General features: G+C 39.6%; 1 protein-coding gene across 1 annotated transcript in view; it reads right to left on the minus strand.

Moving 5' to 3' along the window:
* The window catches only part of LOC124161825, an 843,682-nt gene that overhangs the window by 489,503 nt on the left and 338,341 nt on the right, over positions 1 to 15,838 (minus strand). The window contains exon 3 of the mRNA XM_046538024.1: positions 4,051 to 4,265. Within this exon, the coding sequence (XP_046393980.1) occupies positions 4,051 to 4,265 (215 nt within the window). The remainder of the gene's footprint in view (positions 1 to 4,050; positions 4,266 to 15,838) is intronic.

Here is a 15,838-nt window from a genome sequence, read left to right on the forward strand (position 1 = left end):
TTTTTCAACAAATTTTCTTACGTTTTAGCTTAAGAAATTTTGGGCATTGTGGTTTAATAAAGCAGTTCGTGAAATAAAAATTATACGCATTCAGTAGTTGGCTATTTGCGTTATTAGCTGTAAAAAAATACACTTGGCCCATTCAGGGGGCAGGTTGACACGACCCCAGACCGACGCTTGACTGATGCTCAAAATCGTGCAAGAAAAGCCCCTATGAAGCAGCATTCGCATTAAATGACTTAAGGCGCGCCAGTTTTAGTATCTCTGTTTGGAAAAAATGCACTGCGTAAACGTACTGCATGCGTAAACGCACCACGGTGAGCCCTACACATTCGGGTTTAATGTCTTGCGTCAAGCACCTTCTGAGAAGCAACAGTTTTTGTTTTGTTATCAGGCGCAAGATGAAGCGGATGAAGCTAAATAAATATAGCGAAGCAAAGCAGTGACGCAGCGAGGGGAGGTTTTGGGGGATAACCCCCCCCCCCCAAGAGCTTAGAGAATTTTTTAATGAAAGATTTTGTTATTAATATTAGGGGGACGGATGACTAACAAACAAAACATATTTAATTATTCACACAGCCGCAAAACCCACTATTTTGAACCATTTATCTCAAAAAATGTCTGAGGGAAGTGCCCCCACACTTCCCGCTTACCTTAGCGAGTTTTCTATACCCTACTGACCCGTGGTATTAGCTGCGCCCAAAACCCCCTATCCTAGCTACGCACTTGAAGCGAAGGAAGAAATACAGAGGATGGTTTATCGACTCGTGAACATAGCATGCTAAATTGACCATGAGAAAATCATGGGTTTTCATTAGCACATGAGCACAAACAACACAAAAACTGAAAGAATGACCATGCGATTTTTTAATCGTTATCACGAATGCAACACGAATTGGAAATTGAATACGTTTTAGCTCAAAAGGGCATATGGGTTGAGATCATGGAATCTACGGAATGAGGACTTCCTAACCTTTGAATTTTCCTTTGAGTAAAGTTGCGTGAATCACATTCATCACCAATTTTTTTAATGATCAAACACGTTCCGTTGGATAGTTATGGTTGGTTTAGGCTTCGAAAGATCATGAGCACAGAAACTACATTTTTCTGTAAATCGTGCCTTGGTAAGCCAGGTACGTCCAAGGACTTAAAATATTCAGATAGATAGTTGGTGATTTCGTCTTCGTTTGTTACACATTTAAAAGATTCGAATCCATGCAGAGTACGAACTATTTGAATTTACCTCGTTTTAGTCATCCACATCTTCGTTCTTGCTCGCTAAATCAACCATCTTTGATTCTTTTGGTGATCAATCATATTCTGGAACTCTTTGTTGATGAGCAAACTACTCGATTCCTCGACAGGAACACGGACATTACCGTTTGTCAACAATTGCTTGGAGATTTGTTTACAAACACGGTAGTGAAGTGTCATGGCCACGGCGCCACGGCTTGGCTTACAATCAGCTCGAATTAAATTTAAAAAATGTAATTTCAATTTAATTAATATTTTTAATATATTTAGTAATTAAAATGTTATATTGTTACTAAATTCAGTTATTAAAGTGGTAAAAACAAAACTAATTATTTAATTTGTAGTTTTGACCGACTTATCAATTGTTGTGTTACTATAACTCTTAAATGCATGTCCATAGGAAAGAGATGAATTTTTTTTGTGAAATTATCCTTTTTTTAATGGCCTATATGTTAACCCCGCCTGTGACGAATCCAAAGAACCAAATCTCATTGAAATCGGTGCAGCCGTTCTCGAGTTATAAGTGTTCTAACTAACACGATTTTCGACTTTCTTTTATATATATAGATTTAATTAAACAAATCGCGCTAAAACCTAGGTAAGCGGGTCATTTATTTTGCTTGATTCAGGGCACTGTCGTTTTTTTAAATAATTCATCCAGTAATATGTATTGCAAACTATTTTGTATTCCTCCTAAGTGGAGGAAAAAACATTAATGCTACTCTCGAGGGATAAACAATCCTAGATCGGTCACTTGAAAATGGGAGAAAATAAAAATATATTTTGAATTCTCAATATGATACCATTTGAATCATATTAAAACTACACAAGGCTAAATTCATATTTTATCAATGACAATAATGTGGAAAAAACCCTCAATTTTCAATCTACCATCCGGCCTATCCCTATCTATTTCCGCGTCATCTCTTTTCTTAATCATTCGTATTTTTCCCTCGGAGCACCTCTCCGGTACCAGTAGAGCGGAGGACGTGGATATGTTGAGGCAGGAGGCGGCACAGTGTTCAGACGGGAGGGATGGGAAAGAGAGTGAGTGCTGTGGGTGGGCGGGCATTGTGGAGTGGCCGGTAGTTACGCCAATGGGTGATTGGGGGATAGCATCTCCCCATCGAGGACGGACGGGAGATGTGCGATGGAGTATCTAGCCGCCCCCGCACCGCACTGTCGGGCTTTTGTGTGCGCTCCGAGGAGAGAGTAGGCACGGCGCAGGAAGGCGAAACGTTGGGCGGGAGAGAGAGAGAGTGGAGATCAGAATGGCCACAACTCACACGATGCCAATACAAGTAGGGGGGGGGAGCTGCAAGGAGAGGAAGGGTTGGCAGGCCTGGTTGAGTACCACTGGCATTAGTACCACCAGATGGAGGAAAAAAGGGCTCCTCTCCTCCGCTAATAGCCCCAGGGCTACCACCTTGGGCGAGCTGAATGCAGCAGTCCCGCGGGATACTTAGAACGGTGCACGCTGCTTTTTTCTGTTGCAGCGTGATGCATTTGCTGCTGTACTTTTAATTACCACCTAAACTGTTGACCCAGTTGCCGTGCTGCCGCTATAGTCGCTTCATTTGTTTTTGCTACAAATCCCAGTGATTTGAGATTAGGTATTTAATGGGCCGTTCATTATTTTGCCATTTCGTTATCATGCTCCTATCGACCGCAGCGAGTAATTACTAGCCTTTCGAAACTCTCGATCCTATTTTTCATTCGGATTTTGTGATTGACAGTATACTGATGCTCTCTATTCATTCCGATGGCTGCTTCCGCTGCGGCTGCCAATACCGGGGCAAATGTGCAGCTAGAGCTGGTCTCAATGGTCTCTTTTACGTTGAAATTTATTCGTTCGACGAGAACGGTCGATAACCACTGCATAAAAATTGCAATATAGACAAAGGAATATCGTCACCCTAAATATGACGGATGTTTACTATACCAGAAAGATTAGTATAAAATATTAAATGATGCAGAAATATATAACGGCCAAAAGCTTTAATTTAAGTGAAATTCCCAAAAGTATTGTTGTTGCAGGCACAGTACCGAAAAATACATGTAATTGGCATCGGGATTAAAATTTGATGGCCCTATTTCCATTTGCACCGAAGGTATTTCATTTAGCTTTATGAATGAAAAAATTTATATCAATCACTTAAATTAACCTGATAGTGTGCATCAATGATGTTTTATTTAATTATAATAACAACATAATTTTCCATGCATACGAATTCAGTGAATGTCGGAGGTATTTTCCTCATGATGATATATAGAATAACGGGGATATTGGTAATTCAATGAAAATAAACAATAAGCCTACTGCAATATTAAGTATGGAATAGATATTAGTTACATATTTTCTGTTTCACAATTTGCTTCATGAGAGGTTTATTATGTTTATCTATAAAGAGTAATGCACAACGCATTCGAGAGATTTTAGGTTTATTTGTACATATTTGCCACTAGTTAAATAATTCAGTAAATAGAGAAATGTAATTCAGTTTATCATTTTAAAGAACCATATCCCTAAAGAAGTTCTGCATTCAAGGGGTTAAAAAACTACTATACAATATCCTCTTCTTTCCCCTGAGACAATTATGTGAAAAAATTGAGTTTAAATGTGAAAAACATTTAACACATTTCTCTGATGGGAAAAGATTAATATTAAAATTTAAAAAAGCACTCATTTGATGAGAAATGTACCGAAAACGATATGACTTGACTGCAAAATAAGGATGAAACTAACTCACCCTCCAATTACTCTATAAGTGTTTTTAAATGAAAAAGCCAACTTACATCCACATTGATTCCTGACAACGGGAAGACTTGAGTGGGAGGTGCCTCCTTGGGGACATATCGGTAGAACTCTTCCTCGTCCTTGTACCACTTGATGGAGTAGAGAGGCGATGATTCCAGGTCGTAGTTGCAAGAGAGCCGAGCGATTCCACCTCGTCTGACTGCTTCAGGCACATTAATCCGGACGTTACGGAGGCCGGTAGTCAGAGTGGCGGCTGCGGAGGAAAAGAGAAGAAACAATTATTATTACATACTCCTATCAAGGATAAGAAAATTATGATTATTACATTATTGGGACACGAAATAAAATATCTCATATGAGATTCACTAGACGTCCAGGTGGTTAATAGGTAATCCATGATGAATTTTGCATTATATGGATTCTAATGAGGTACCAGAGATCTTAATTCGCTGAATCAAATAAATATCTCCTCCGAGGACCCGGTGTAATTTTCCAACTCTCATTCAAAGTGCGTGTTAAAATCATAACAGCACGAAGGATGTGATTCTTTCCCAGAAAATCGAGGCTGTGAATGCCTCTTGGGCATCTCGACAGGTTTGGCACTCAATTTCTGCCGACGTTTCGATGAAAAGGGTTGAGGATGATGAGAAAGTATTTCATCACCCTCAAACCTTCCCTGGAGGATGTTCCCTCCCTCCATCCCCTCCCCTGCGGGAAGCCTGCCCTGAGGATGATGGAAAAGTATTTCATCGAAACATAGGCAGAAATGGAGTACCTTTTCATAAAGAAAAAGAATTTCATCGAAAAATCAGCAGAAATGGAGTGTCCAACCCGGTGGGTAGCCTGAGAGGCTTTCATAGTCATGGTATCACCTGAAGATTAAAATATATGATTTTTCGTCTATTGGAAAAAGCAGTGTCTAATTAATATAAAACACTCCGCTCTCTATACAAATCTGAGGCCCTTTCTGTGAAAGAAATTCCTTCCCGATGTTATGGATTGATGGAAATAACTACTAAATTATGAAAAATGTTTTATTCCGGCGGATACCGGGTGATATTTTGATGTTTATTGATTTATTGATGAGCGAGCGCTTGTATGGATGTCATGTGGTGTGTATCAGAAAATTTGAATGAATAACAAATTCATAAGTTTCGGTCTCGAATAGCCATAAAGAATTTAACTTTAATTTAACCGAGTTTTATGTAGGGTAAGGGCAACGTAAGTGTAAAAAAGTACTAACAGTATTTTAGGTAATGATTCTAATTGGATATACACAGGTAATGGAGATTACAAAAATATCAACATTTATAGGCGCATAATATTAGACATTAAGGTTGTCATTCATAGCTTAAATTTCTATCTTCCATGGACACTGAAGGCGCCTGAAGAATATGCAGACAACATGCAGAATTGTAGCGTGTGTTGCGTAGTCTTCTCAGTACGTTCTATTGCGGCGAAACATATTGTAAATAGAATCGTGAAGAGCTGTCCGAAGCGATAAATTAATCGGACAGTATTTCAGTTTTTTTATCACTAGTTTCAATTGTCTTGGAAGAGCCCGAAAGTGCGACCGTGGCGTGAAGTGGCTAGGGAGTGGAACCGGAGTTGTAACTGGTGGTAGCGGAAGGAAGAGGCTGTGAAGAGAAATGAGACGAGCAGTGCCCTGCCAAAGAGAAAGGCGAAAGACGAAAGGCTGGAAGTGGTAATTTCCTAGTTGGAGGGGCTCTCGCCCAGAGAGAGAGAGGCCGTAGCTGCAAATCACATTATCGGAGAAATCGAAAGAACGGGAGTGAATAGGGGAAAGAAGATGACGGAGCGGTCGATAATAATAATCGCTAATAGGCGCCTCCTGCAGTTTCCTTCCCTCCCTCACCCAAAAACGATTAAAAAGCTCCGACCACTGCGCCAATTAATTCCCTAAGAGCCTCCACTTTATTTTTTGATGGACACAGTTATCAGAGTCCCGTCCACAATTCTAGCCGACCGCATTCTAGCTTCGAACAAATTGTCACCCACTAGCAGTAATAGGATTTTTAATTCCCCTCGATGTGTCTATTAATGAGTTTTCCCCCATTTAAACGTTTCAATGACTAGAATTAACCAGCCATCTTTTGGCGTATATTCTGGCAAAACTAAATTCAATATATTCTTCCACATCGCTGTACCATCGCATTTATTTTTTTGCACAAGTATCGATTTATATACTACTGTAATCCTCAAATTATTGTAATTAAAATCCTTATTCAAAATATTATTTATTGTTAAGCGCTTAATATTTTTGTACTACATAAATCACATGCATACATTGAGATATTCCGACAAAAATATGCGCGGCCAAAAAATAATTATTTATGATTTTACACGCTGTTTACTCGGATTATCGGGAATTAAAATATGCCTTACGAAGAGAAATTAATCATGAATGAGACCAGAGAATGATAAACGGAATAAACACCAAGTCATACGCTCAATTAAAATTTTATGTTGACAAGTAAGTCATTTACGACAGTGTATCGTATTGGTGTGACGCAAAAGTCATTATTACACAATGACACAACTACATCAATTGTTTTTTTTGGCGGGAACCCAAATAATATGTCCGCGAGAGCAGGACGAGTTACAGAATAATGCGAGGGTAATTTTGCAGCCGGACTACCATAATCACAGATCAAAGTCATATAGTATATTCAATAGAAGAGCCACGTATGGATAAAGATTAAGTAGACTCGTTGTAATTAACACATCAACACCTGCTATGACACACCAACGTGGATCAATATTCCAGAATTAGAAAAAAGAGCAGCTTTATATTAGCATATACTTGCAACGATTTCAATTTGTGGGAATTAAATATGCCAAATGAAATGTTTAATTGATCACTAAATTCAATGTGATAGCATTTTAGATTTTAAGGTGAAGTCTAGTGAATAATGAAGAATACGATCCTCCCTCACTGGGCTAGCGAGGATCTGAGATAGCGAAAATACTCATCACCTCGGCTAGAAAATTTTGTACTCTTGGAGAGGAGAGAAGGGGGGTCAGCGTCCCCTTGTGAACTATCAACATCAGCCGACCCATCCTCATTGAATATTCTTCTTCGGAACGAGGCTTGTGCTCAAGCGTTCACGGGGTTAGCCCATCAGCAGCGGAGGCATTCTCACTCCTCCCCTCTTGGTCTGCTCGCCTTCTCGGCGTGAAAACGGGGCAAGTTATGCTGGGGCCGAGGGGAGAGGCAGTCTAGGGTAGGGTCGTGCAGGAAGGTGGGGTGGGAGAAAGTGAAAGGAAATTTAAGGGAGTGGGATGGAGGGACTAGAGAGCTCCTTCCACCCATGCCATGTGCAATAACCATACTTTGGATAAATTAATATATTTTTAGACATCCACCATTTCATGAGTACCTAATTGGGAGGAATAAAGAATTGTACTAATTACAATGTATGAAATCTAGAGAAAATAATGCTTTGGCATATTTTGGTCCTCAAAGCAGTCCAGTAATGTTTTTTTCGAAATATTCACAAAATTATAAGCCTCATACGCGCAGGAAATGATATTGCAAGAGTAGCTGCTCAAGGCTAAAATACACAATTTTTAAAGTCAATATCATTAAATAGCTTCAACCATAGACCCATATCCAGATGTAAAGATATTAGGGAGTTGAAGGGAGGCTTAGGTGAGTGATACATCTTAGGAAATATTTTTGTTTAAAGATTTTCGCAGCTTCTTTCGTCTATCTATTATGTTCCTTATATTTTAACTCTAAATGATTTCCATGCAGCATTATTCGAAAGAAACATATACGATATGCATCTTATGGAGGTAAATTTAGTGGGGTTTCACTTTTGGCCGTACATTAAAATCAGTGCCGGGTGGACTTGAACCCCCTCACTTCCATTAGCACAGCACCTAGCTCAAATACCAACGAAATTGACGCAAAAGAGGAGATTTACAGTTAATAAAGATTACCGACGCACAAAGAATGCACACAACGTGGAGGTAGTGAATTCACGCAAGTGAGAGTTATAACCATTAAAGGGAGGAAGGGGAAAGTGAAAGGAATTTTCCTAGAGATGGGAGGAGCGAGAAGAGATGGTTAGGGCAGGGCTAGGGAAGATGGGGAAATAGAGACTCATTCGAGCGGAGGAAAAGTTCGCCGTACCCTTTTCTGACCCCGCTGCTCCGCCCCACAGGAAGCAAGGCCCCCGATTCCATCCACCCAGACGCGTGCCCGCAATGCATCTCGGCGAAAGAAGTGGAGATGGCGGCGGGAGCGCAAGATGGGATTACATAAGGCAGCGGGAGGATGGTGTGCAAAAAGACGACCGCGCCGCACGAATAAAACACCTCCTTCCCTCACTCACCCCGCTCCGTAAATTCTCTCCCACTCCATCGCTCATACTCGCAAGACTCTCCCCTCTTGCGGTGGATAAGGAATAAAACCACTGCCGACGTCTCAAACTTCCTCGCCCATCTCTCTCCTCGCTCTCTTTTGTCTCATAACGCTTTGGCACTCACGTCGGTAACGTGCGCATTGTGACGATAAGGTTTATCGCTTATTAAACTACTCATTGCTCGAAGCGTGCAATGATCATCCACATGAAAGACAAGACATGGGCTCGTTATAAAAATGCACCCAGTCGTATTTATCTTATGGTTATAAAAATAATCTCACTAATCATTTTTAAAATCTTTATAAGTCTGTAAGTACAATGATTTTTATAACAAAGACCATAAATGAGGATGATACATGTTCTAACTAAGCAAAACTGGAGATATTCACCCAGGTATGTAGGTACGTCTGTTATTCTGAGCTTTATTAGTACATGAATTTAAGATGAAAATTTGGTTACCATTTTTAATGGCAGTAGATCCATTCATTGAATGTATTTGAACAGGAGGAACACAACTTGTATACGAGGATAATGCCTAGTACTTCTTCTTATAAGAAATGGAAAATGTAAAATATCCCAATTTTTAAGGATAAAAACTGAATTTACACCTCGCGGCTGTTAAGGAAGCTGCTAACTGAAACCGAAAGATATTAAAATTAGAAAGCCAAAAATTCAAATTTCGTCCAAACCAAAGTTTAGAAGATAATTCTCCTTCACCACTTTTTTCAGTACACCTTTATTTCCTTCTCACGATATCCCGACTTTTCTCTCTCACGGCACGTCAAAACTGGAAACGCAGATCCGAAAGAACGAAATTTTCCTCCACCTTCTCCATATTCGAGGTTTTATGTATATAAATATATATATTGCGCAGAATTCAGTTACTTCCTCCAAGCCTATTTTACATCACGACTTTTTTTTCACTTCCGCAACCTCAAGGTTTCATTCTGCGGTGGAAAACCAAGCGATTTTATTCTCATACTCAGCCGAAGCCCTATTTCTTTCTTCCTTGCTACTTTTAAAGGAGAATGTGGAACAAAATCGAAACTTCTGGCTGAATTACTGCGACAGTATTCGGCGCGGAAAATTTGAAAAGGAGATTGAAATGGAGGCGTGATGGGCACAAAAAGAGTGGAGAACGGCATGCGGGAGAATAGAAGTCGACAGGCTCGTTTGGTACCAATTCCATCGCTACTTTCTATTCTCAAGAGGAACTCCAATGCCTGTCGACTTGCCACACTGACTACACACAAAAATGGAGGTTTAAGTCAGTTACTTCATTAGCCTTTTAACTTAAAATCTCTGGCGGTAAAAGCAAAAACGCAGTGGGAAAAAACGCATTGGTGTAGTTCTAATCGCACTTATTAGAGAAGGAAAAAGGAGAAATTTTATCACTCAAAGGATCAAAATGTGATGGAAGGTAATAATTCATTATAAGCTATATTAAAAATTCTGAAAACAAAACGGTAAGTCGATTTAAATTCAAATTTTTGTTTTAAAAAACTCTACTTAGCGTAATATCAATGATTACATCGGCAAGTTGGTGAACTTAAGGACCCGGATTGAAGCTATGCTACGAGTAAATACTAAGTGATCTTTATCATCAAGATACAAATGAGGAAATTTAGTTATAAAATAACAATGTTCGTGCAGGGAATAGTGAAAAAAATGCACAGACCACAGAATTTTGTTGAGACTTTGTAGAAATTGCTAAAACATTTCCTAATCTTAGAGAAAAGCTTACGTTTTCAATCTCCGGGGCTCTTTGCGTATTACCGAGGTACAAAGCCATTTTGACTTCACAATTAGTGTTTAGGCCTAAAAAAAGTTCATATGGCCCAAAATGTTTAACCCAAGTTATAATAAATGACACTTCATTAATCAAAAATTCAATGTCAAGATGATAAGTCTACGATTCTTACGGTTCCAAACACTATTTACGGCTAATTTACAGCCAAAATTCTTTTCTTTATCTCCACACCCTTGGTGGGAATCCAAATTTCTTCATTCCGTAGTCATTCTCTTAAAATTATTGCATTTTTTCCTGATAAAATATTCCCAAGGCACTTACTTTCCAAGGTAATTTTTTTCTTGGTCAACCTCGTTTAGCACGTCCCTCAACTACTCTTTCCACTGAGGTTTTCATCCACTCTGAGTGACGTAGAAGGTGGCCAATCATCGCGTTTTTTTTTCTTTTAGCATTAGAAATGAGCCGTTCTTGTCCCTCTCTAATTCTTTGTAGCACTTCCAATTTCCTTATCTCTACTTCCTAATATTTCTACACTTTTTTCCAAGCGCCAAATTTCAAAGGACCCCAACTTTTTATACCAAAGTTAGGACCCCTGAAAAGACAAGTGCAATAAAGGGAGGAGTAATATTCACCTCTTCCGTATAAAATGGACAGCTCATAATCTTCTAAAACACGAGGCGGACATGATTTCAGTTTCCTAACTTGGAGTTAGTTAGCAAAACTGCAGTCGAGGGAGGAGTTCATGTTGACCTCCATAATAAAGGGGATTCATGAAATAGCACGTGACAATAGAGCATCTAATCTCGGCCCTAATAAGAAAATGAGACCCTTCGTCCAGGAATTGTGTGATTGTGAGGTGAATTTTGGAGGTTGGAGGCGGACCAAGAGAGAGGGTTCGAGTGCATTAGAGATAAGGGGTTAGTCTGGAGATTGGATTGTATGCGGTGGGTCAAGATGGAATTGACAGAGGAGGCGGGCTCAAGCAGGATGGGATAAAGGGAAGGGTGTTGGGCGGAGGCGCCTTAAGAGGGTTGCAGGAGAATAGTAAGTTTGAAAGTTTGATGAGGAAATAGCGTGCGCTGAGAAGCAGATTCTGATTATATTCCCTTAGCCAGAGTACCTCTCACGCCGAGGTGGTTCTAATTTCCAAGCTAACACGTGAATATCCACGCTACGAGAAATACCCGCACATGAGAAAAAACAAGCCAGTTTTTGACTATGCCCGCGGCGTGATTCTCTGCTGCGGTTTACATTGGTGCAAAATCAGTTAGAATTCATGCAAGGTAGAAAAATATGACTATGAGAAATTTTATGCTTCCAAAGCAGGACCAAGTTTACATTTACTCACAAACGTGAATAAAGCGATATAACTCGAGTTTGGAGCTAATTAAATGTCTCAGGAGTTGAAAAAGTGAGTATACCTAATGCCTATATTTAAATACAAACGAAAAATAGCCTAATGACAAATATAAGTGATGTAAAACAGATATGCACCGCTAGAAAAAAATCACCATCATCATCACTGTTCATCAATCCTAAGATTGATTTGACGCAACTCTCCACTCATTTCTCCTTTCAGCTAATCTTCTCAGACCTACGTATTTCTTCTTTTTCACATCCTTCTTTACCTGTTCCATATATTTCATTCGAGGCATTCCTTTTCCGGTCTTGCCATCTACTTGTCCCTCGACGATTGTCTTCATCAGGCCATCATGTCTCAAGATATGTCGTTTGAGTTAGTTCTGTCTTCTTATCAAGGTTTCCATGAGGCTTCTCTTCCCTTCTACTCTTGTTAGGACTTCTTCATTACTAACTCGGTCGATGAATTTGATCCTCATCATTCTTATCTGTAGCATCACATTTCAAAGGCCTCTACCCTTGATTTCTCCGCGGCTGTTATTGCCAATTCATCACTTTCGTTGAGAATCATACTCCAAATGTATGTTCTGATCAACCGTTTCCTTATTTCTACGTTTAAATTTTCCGCTCTAAGCAGAACTCTCTTTTGGAGGAATGATATCTTCGCCTGTAGTTATTTTGCCAAGAAAAAACATGCATGAACAATATTCACAATATGGTAGCGAATTCACTCGCGAGGTTATTGATCAGAAAAATTTGTCCGTTGGATAATTTCTAAGGAAATTTTTCATCAAAACAACTCCTTTATCAATAACTTCAAAGTGGATTTGAAATTTTGCATACACTGAATTTATTTACTTCATCACAGTGAAAACTACAATTTTTTCACCGTTAAATGATCAATAATTCTAAAAGACTTTCGTGATTGATCCACTCATTTTAACGAAGCTACCAATCTTGCGACGGGGATGAAATGGATCAACACGAGGGAACTTTCTTTTTCCACCAACCTATACTTGTTGCCAAAATCCACATAATCAGCAACAGAATTTTGTAGCCTTTAATCACAATTACGGCCCACCAATTTCTGATTCCGGCAGGGGGGAGAACTGCAGACTTGAAGAATGACTCGCATGCAATCGACTCGTAGAAGAAGAAGGAACGAGATGAAGAACGGTGAGGGACTCGTTGAACTGAGGGAGGCATTGTGAGGTATTCACGTGATGACCGCTGAATCACAGAAGCGGAGAGAGAAAACCGGAGGAATGTGAAGCAATAAAGGAGGAAGGAAAGGAAAGTGGGGGAAGATCTAACGAAAGGGAAACGCAAAGAGGGGGAAGATTTGAAGGGAAAGGCTCAGGCGAAATTCTGTCCGGATTTCGTGTGCAAAGGCGTGACCAAGGAGTGGAATAGTACGAGGAGGATACCTTCATTGACCACTGGGCCACAAAATTGGAAAGACGAGTTGTGTGTCCCCCATAATGGGAGAGGGAGGTTACGCCGGATAAATGTATTTAAATGGCTAGGAAGTTGTGGCGAGGGCTGAAGGAGGAAATGGTAGCAAGGAAACGGAAAGTGGAGCCTAGTTGTACAAGCAAATGAAAAGCTGGGAAAGTTTACATGTTAGAAAAAGGTAGGAGGACAAGCAGATGTGAGTGGAAGTCGATCAGTAGAAGGAGAAAATTAAAATGGGCATCCTGTCTACGAACATTTAAATCCACTGTTGGATGATAGGCTTGCGGAAGTAGGCTCTGGAATGCCTGCCGTAAAGGCATTATGTATTTGACATATGGCATAAAAGCAAGATAAAGGTTTGATAAATAATATTCTAGCAGTTGTATTGAAAGAAATCGCTGTAAACCTGCATCGTCTATTCCTCAAGGACAGACGGACATGTATCTTTAATAACCTTACCTATAAACTGACAGTGATAGTTAGGTAAGTCAAACGAAAATAATGAAATTAATAACAACAACAATACTGAAAAAACACGTTTGGTAGAATAAAAATTTGAATGATATGTTCTATCAAAATAATCATTTTTTAAATAAGTATTTTTGTTAAAATTACAAGAGCCATGAATATGAGATAATTATTATGCGGGAATACGAAGCTGCTCCCAGACGACAGACACTATTTCGATAGAATGAGTAGGTACCTACCACAACGAATTATATATGAATACACAGAGGATGAAGTTCGCCACGAAAAAATATTTGGCTTAACCGTGATTCGGACCCAGATCTCCCGATTGGGGATCAGGACACCCATCCAGAATTCCGCTCTGGGCAGGTGGCTTGGTGGTGCAATTGACAAACACACCTGAACGGCAATCGAGACATCCGGGTCCGATTCCCGGCTAAGTCAAATATTTTTTCAAGGCGAACTTCATCCTCGGTGTAAATAACTTTGCACCCGTGCGTATGACTGCATAAAAAGTCACTTGTTTAATGCAGTGTTTTTTTATTTTAGGTGGTTCATCTGCCGTTATTTTTACAAATTAATGGCAGTCTATTATGTTATCGCAGAGCTGGACTCTACCCGCGCTTCGCGTTCATATAATGGCCTAAAGAAGAAGGAACGATAGGAAAAACGTAAATTGAACTCCTAGATTGCCTCACCAGATCCAGTATTACTGCGAAAAAGCGAGTAATTAACGCTCGGTTGCCACTCTAAAATATCTGGATTACGATTTTGAGGTGATGAGAAAAATTGAGGGAATGAAAACCTCGCCTGAACGAGAGGAATAAACTTTACGACTCCTCCATCCGGTGAATCGGAGAGGATATAAAGGAGATTCTTCGAGTAGGAAAAACAAGGAGTTCCTCATGCCACTTATCCCTCTCATCTCTCTCTATCTCTCTCGACAGCGGCCTCCCACCCTTCCCTGTCATCTTGATGGGATGACGTCTGCAAAATGTGTGTCGCCCAACTCGGCCATTTAATTCACCCCTACGGTGAATATTCTTCGGCGAGGAGTAAAAACTCGTAAAACTTTTTACGCGCAAATTTTAGGGGAAGAAATATTTATCGGGCACGTTTTGTTTTTACGGTTGCATTCCTTTATATATGCTCACTCACTCCGTAAAATATTTCACGCGACACAACATCTTTCGCGTTACTCCCTTTTCGTTTTCACGAGATTTGATCCCGCATATTTATTTCAGGTGTTTTATTAGCTGGGACTGATGGAAGAGAACGCATAAAATTCTTGGTATAAAAATAAAGAAAAATCTCCACATCAACACATTTTCACCTTCCGTAAACAAACATAGGTTATTTTCTTGCTACAAAGAGAGGGAGATGAATTTATAAACTCGGTTTGGAATCCACAGTGGTAGACTAAGGAGGAACTAACTCTGACACGTGATAAAGAATCAAAGCTGAGGAAGTGAAAAGCTTTGATGGGATCAAAAAGATACAGGCTCACAAGAGCATACGAAATTTCGAGGAATGACGGTGAGTAATGACTGTTTCCCAAGGTTAGCTACCTAAGTTAGCTAAACGACACCATGCGGATTTCAACGTAAACATGTTCAGTTTTTAGAGAGAAGTTTCTCTTTGACTTAAGTAGATTTGTGTTTTGCGTAATCCAAGAAACCTCATGAACACATTTACTAAGGCTGAGGAATGGTAGTGCATCTTCCTATCTTTAAGAACTAAGTTTTGTAATGACCACTGAGCCCTACTGTTATTTATCATTTATGCAACTCTGATTCTCATAACTATTCTCATGACTCTGTTGGATAATAATTCAATTTAAGGATGTTTTAAGCCGAATGACTTTTTCATCTTTATTGGAAGAGAGCTCTCTACAGTATTTTGCTAAAGAATTGGCCTTTCTGAGTTCAATTCCAAGACTTTCGACTCAAAATTTCTTTTAAACCCGTCTTTTAAGTGAAATAGCTTCCTCATTCAATCAATTGAACCAAAACTAAGCTCACAATTTAAATGGGATAAGAAAATAAAAGCCAGCAGATGAAAATACTGAAATGGATTTCAATTAAACTAAGACATCGGAATAAAACCCATTTAATCACTGTTTTGAGAAAACACGCCAGAGAAAGGGAGAAAATCCCACAAAAGTGCGTGAGTGGAGTTCTCAATTAAACTAGAAAAATAATTGCTGGAGTTTAAGTGAAGAGTAATGTGTTGCTCCGTCGTACTTTCGCATTCGCAAGGTAGTTAAGGGAATGAAGGCGGAGACAAACCCATTACCAAAGCACAAAACTCCGTTTCCTTCCCTCAAAAGCCCCTAATCCATAAAAAGGGGTAAGATCTTGCGTTATTTCTCCATCGCCGGGCTCCTTAATGGAGAACTCTGGC

The sequence above is a fragment of the Ischnura elegans genome, chromosome 1 (genome assembly GCF_921293095.1).
Source record: "Ischnura elegans chromosome 1, ioIscEleg1.1, whole genome shotgun sequence".
NCBI lineage: Eukaryota > Metazoa > Arthropoda > Insecta > Odonata > Coenagrionidae > Ischnura > Ischnura elegans.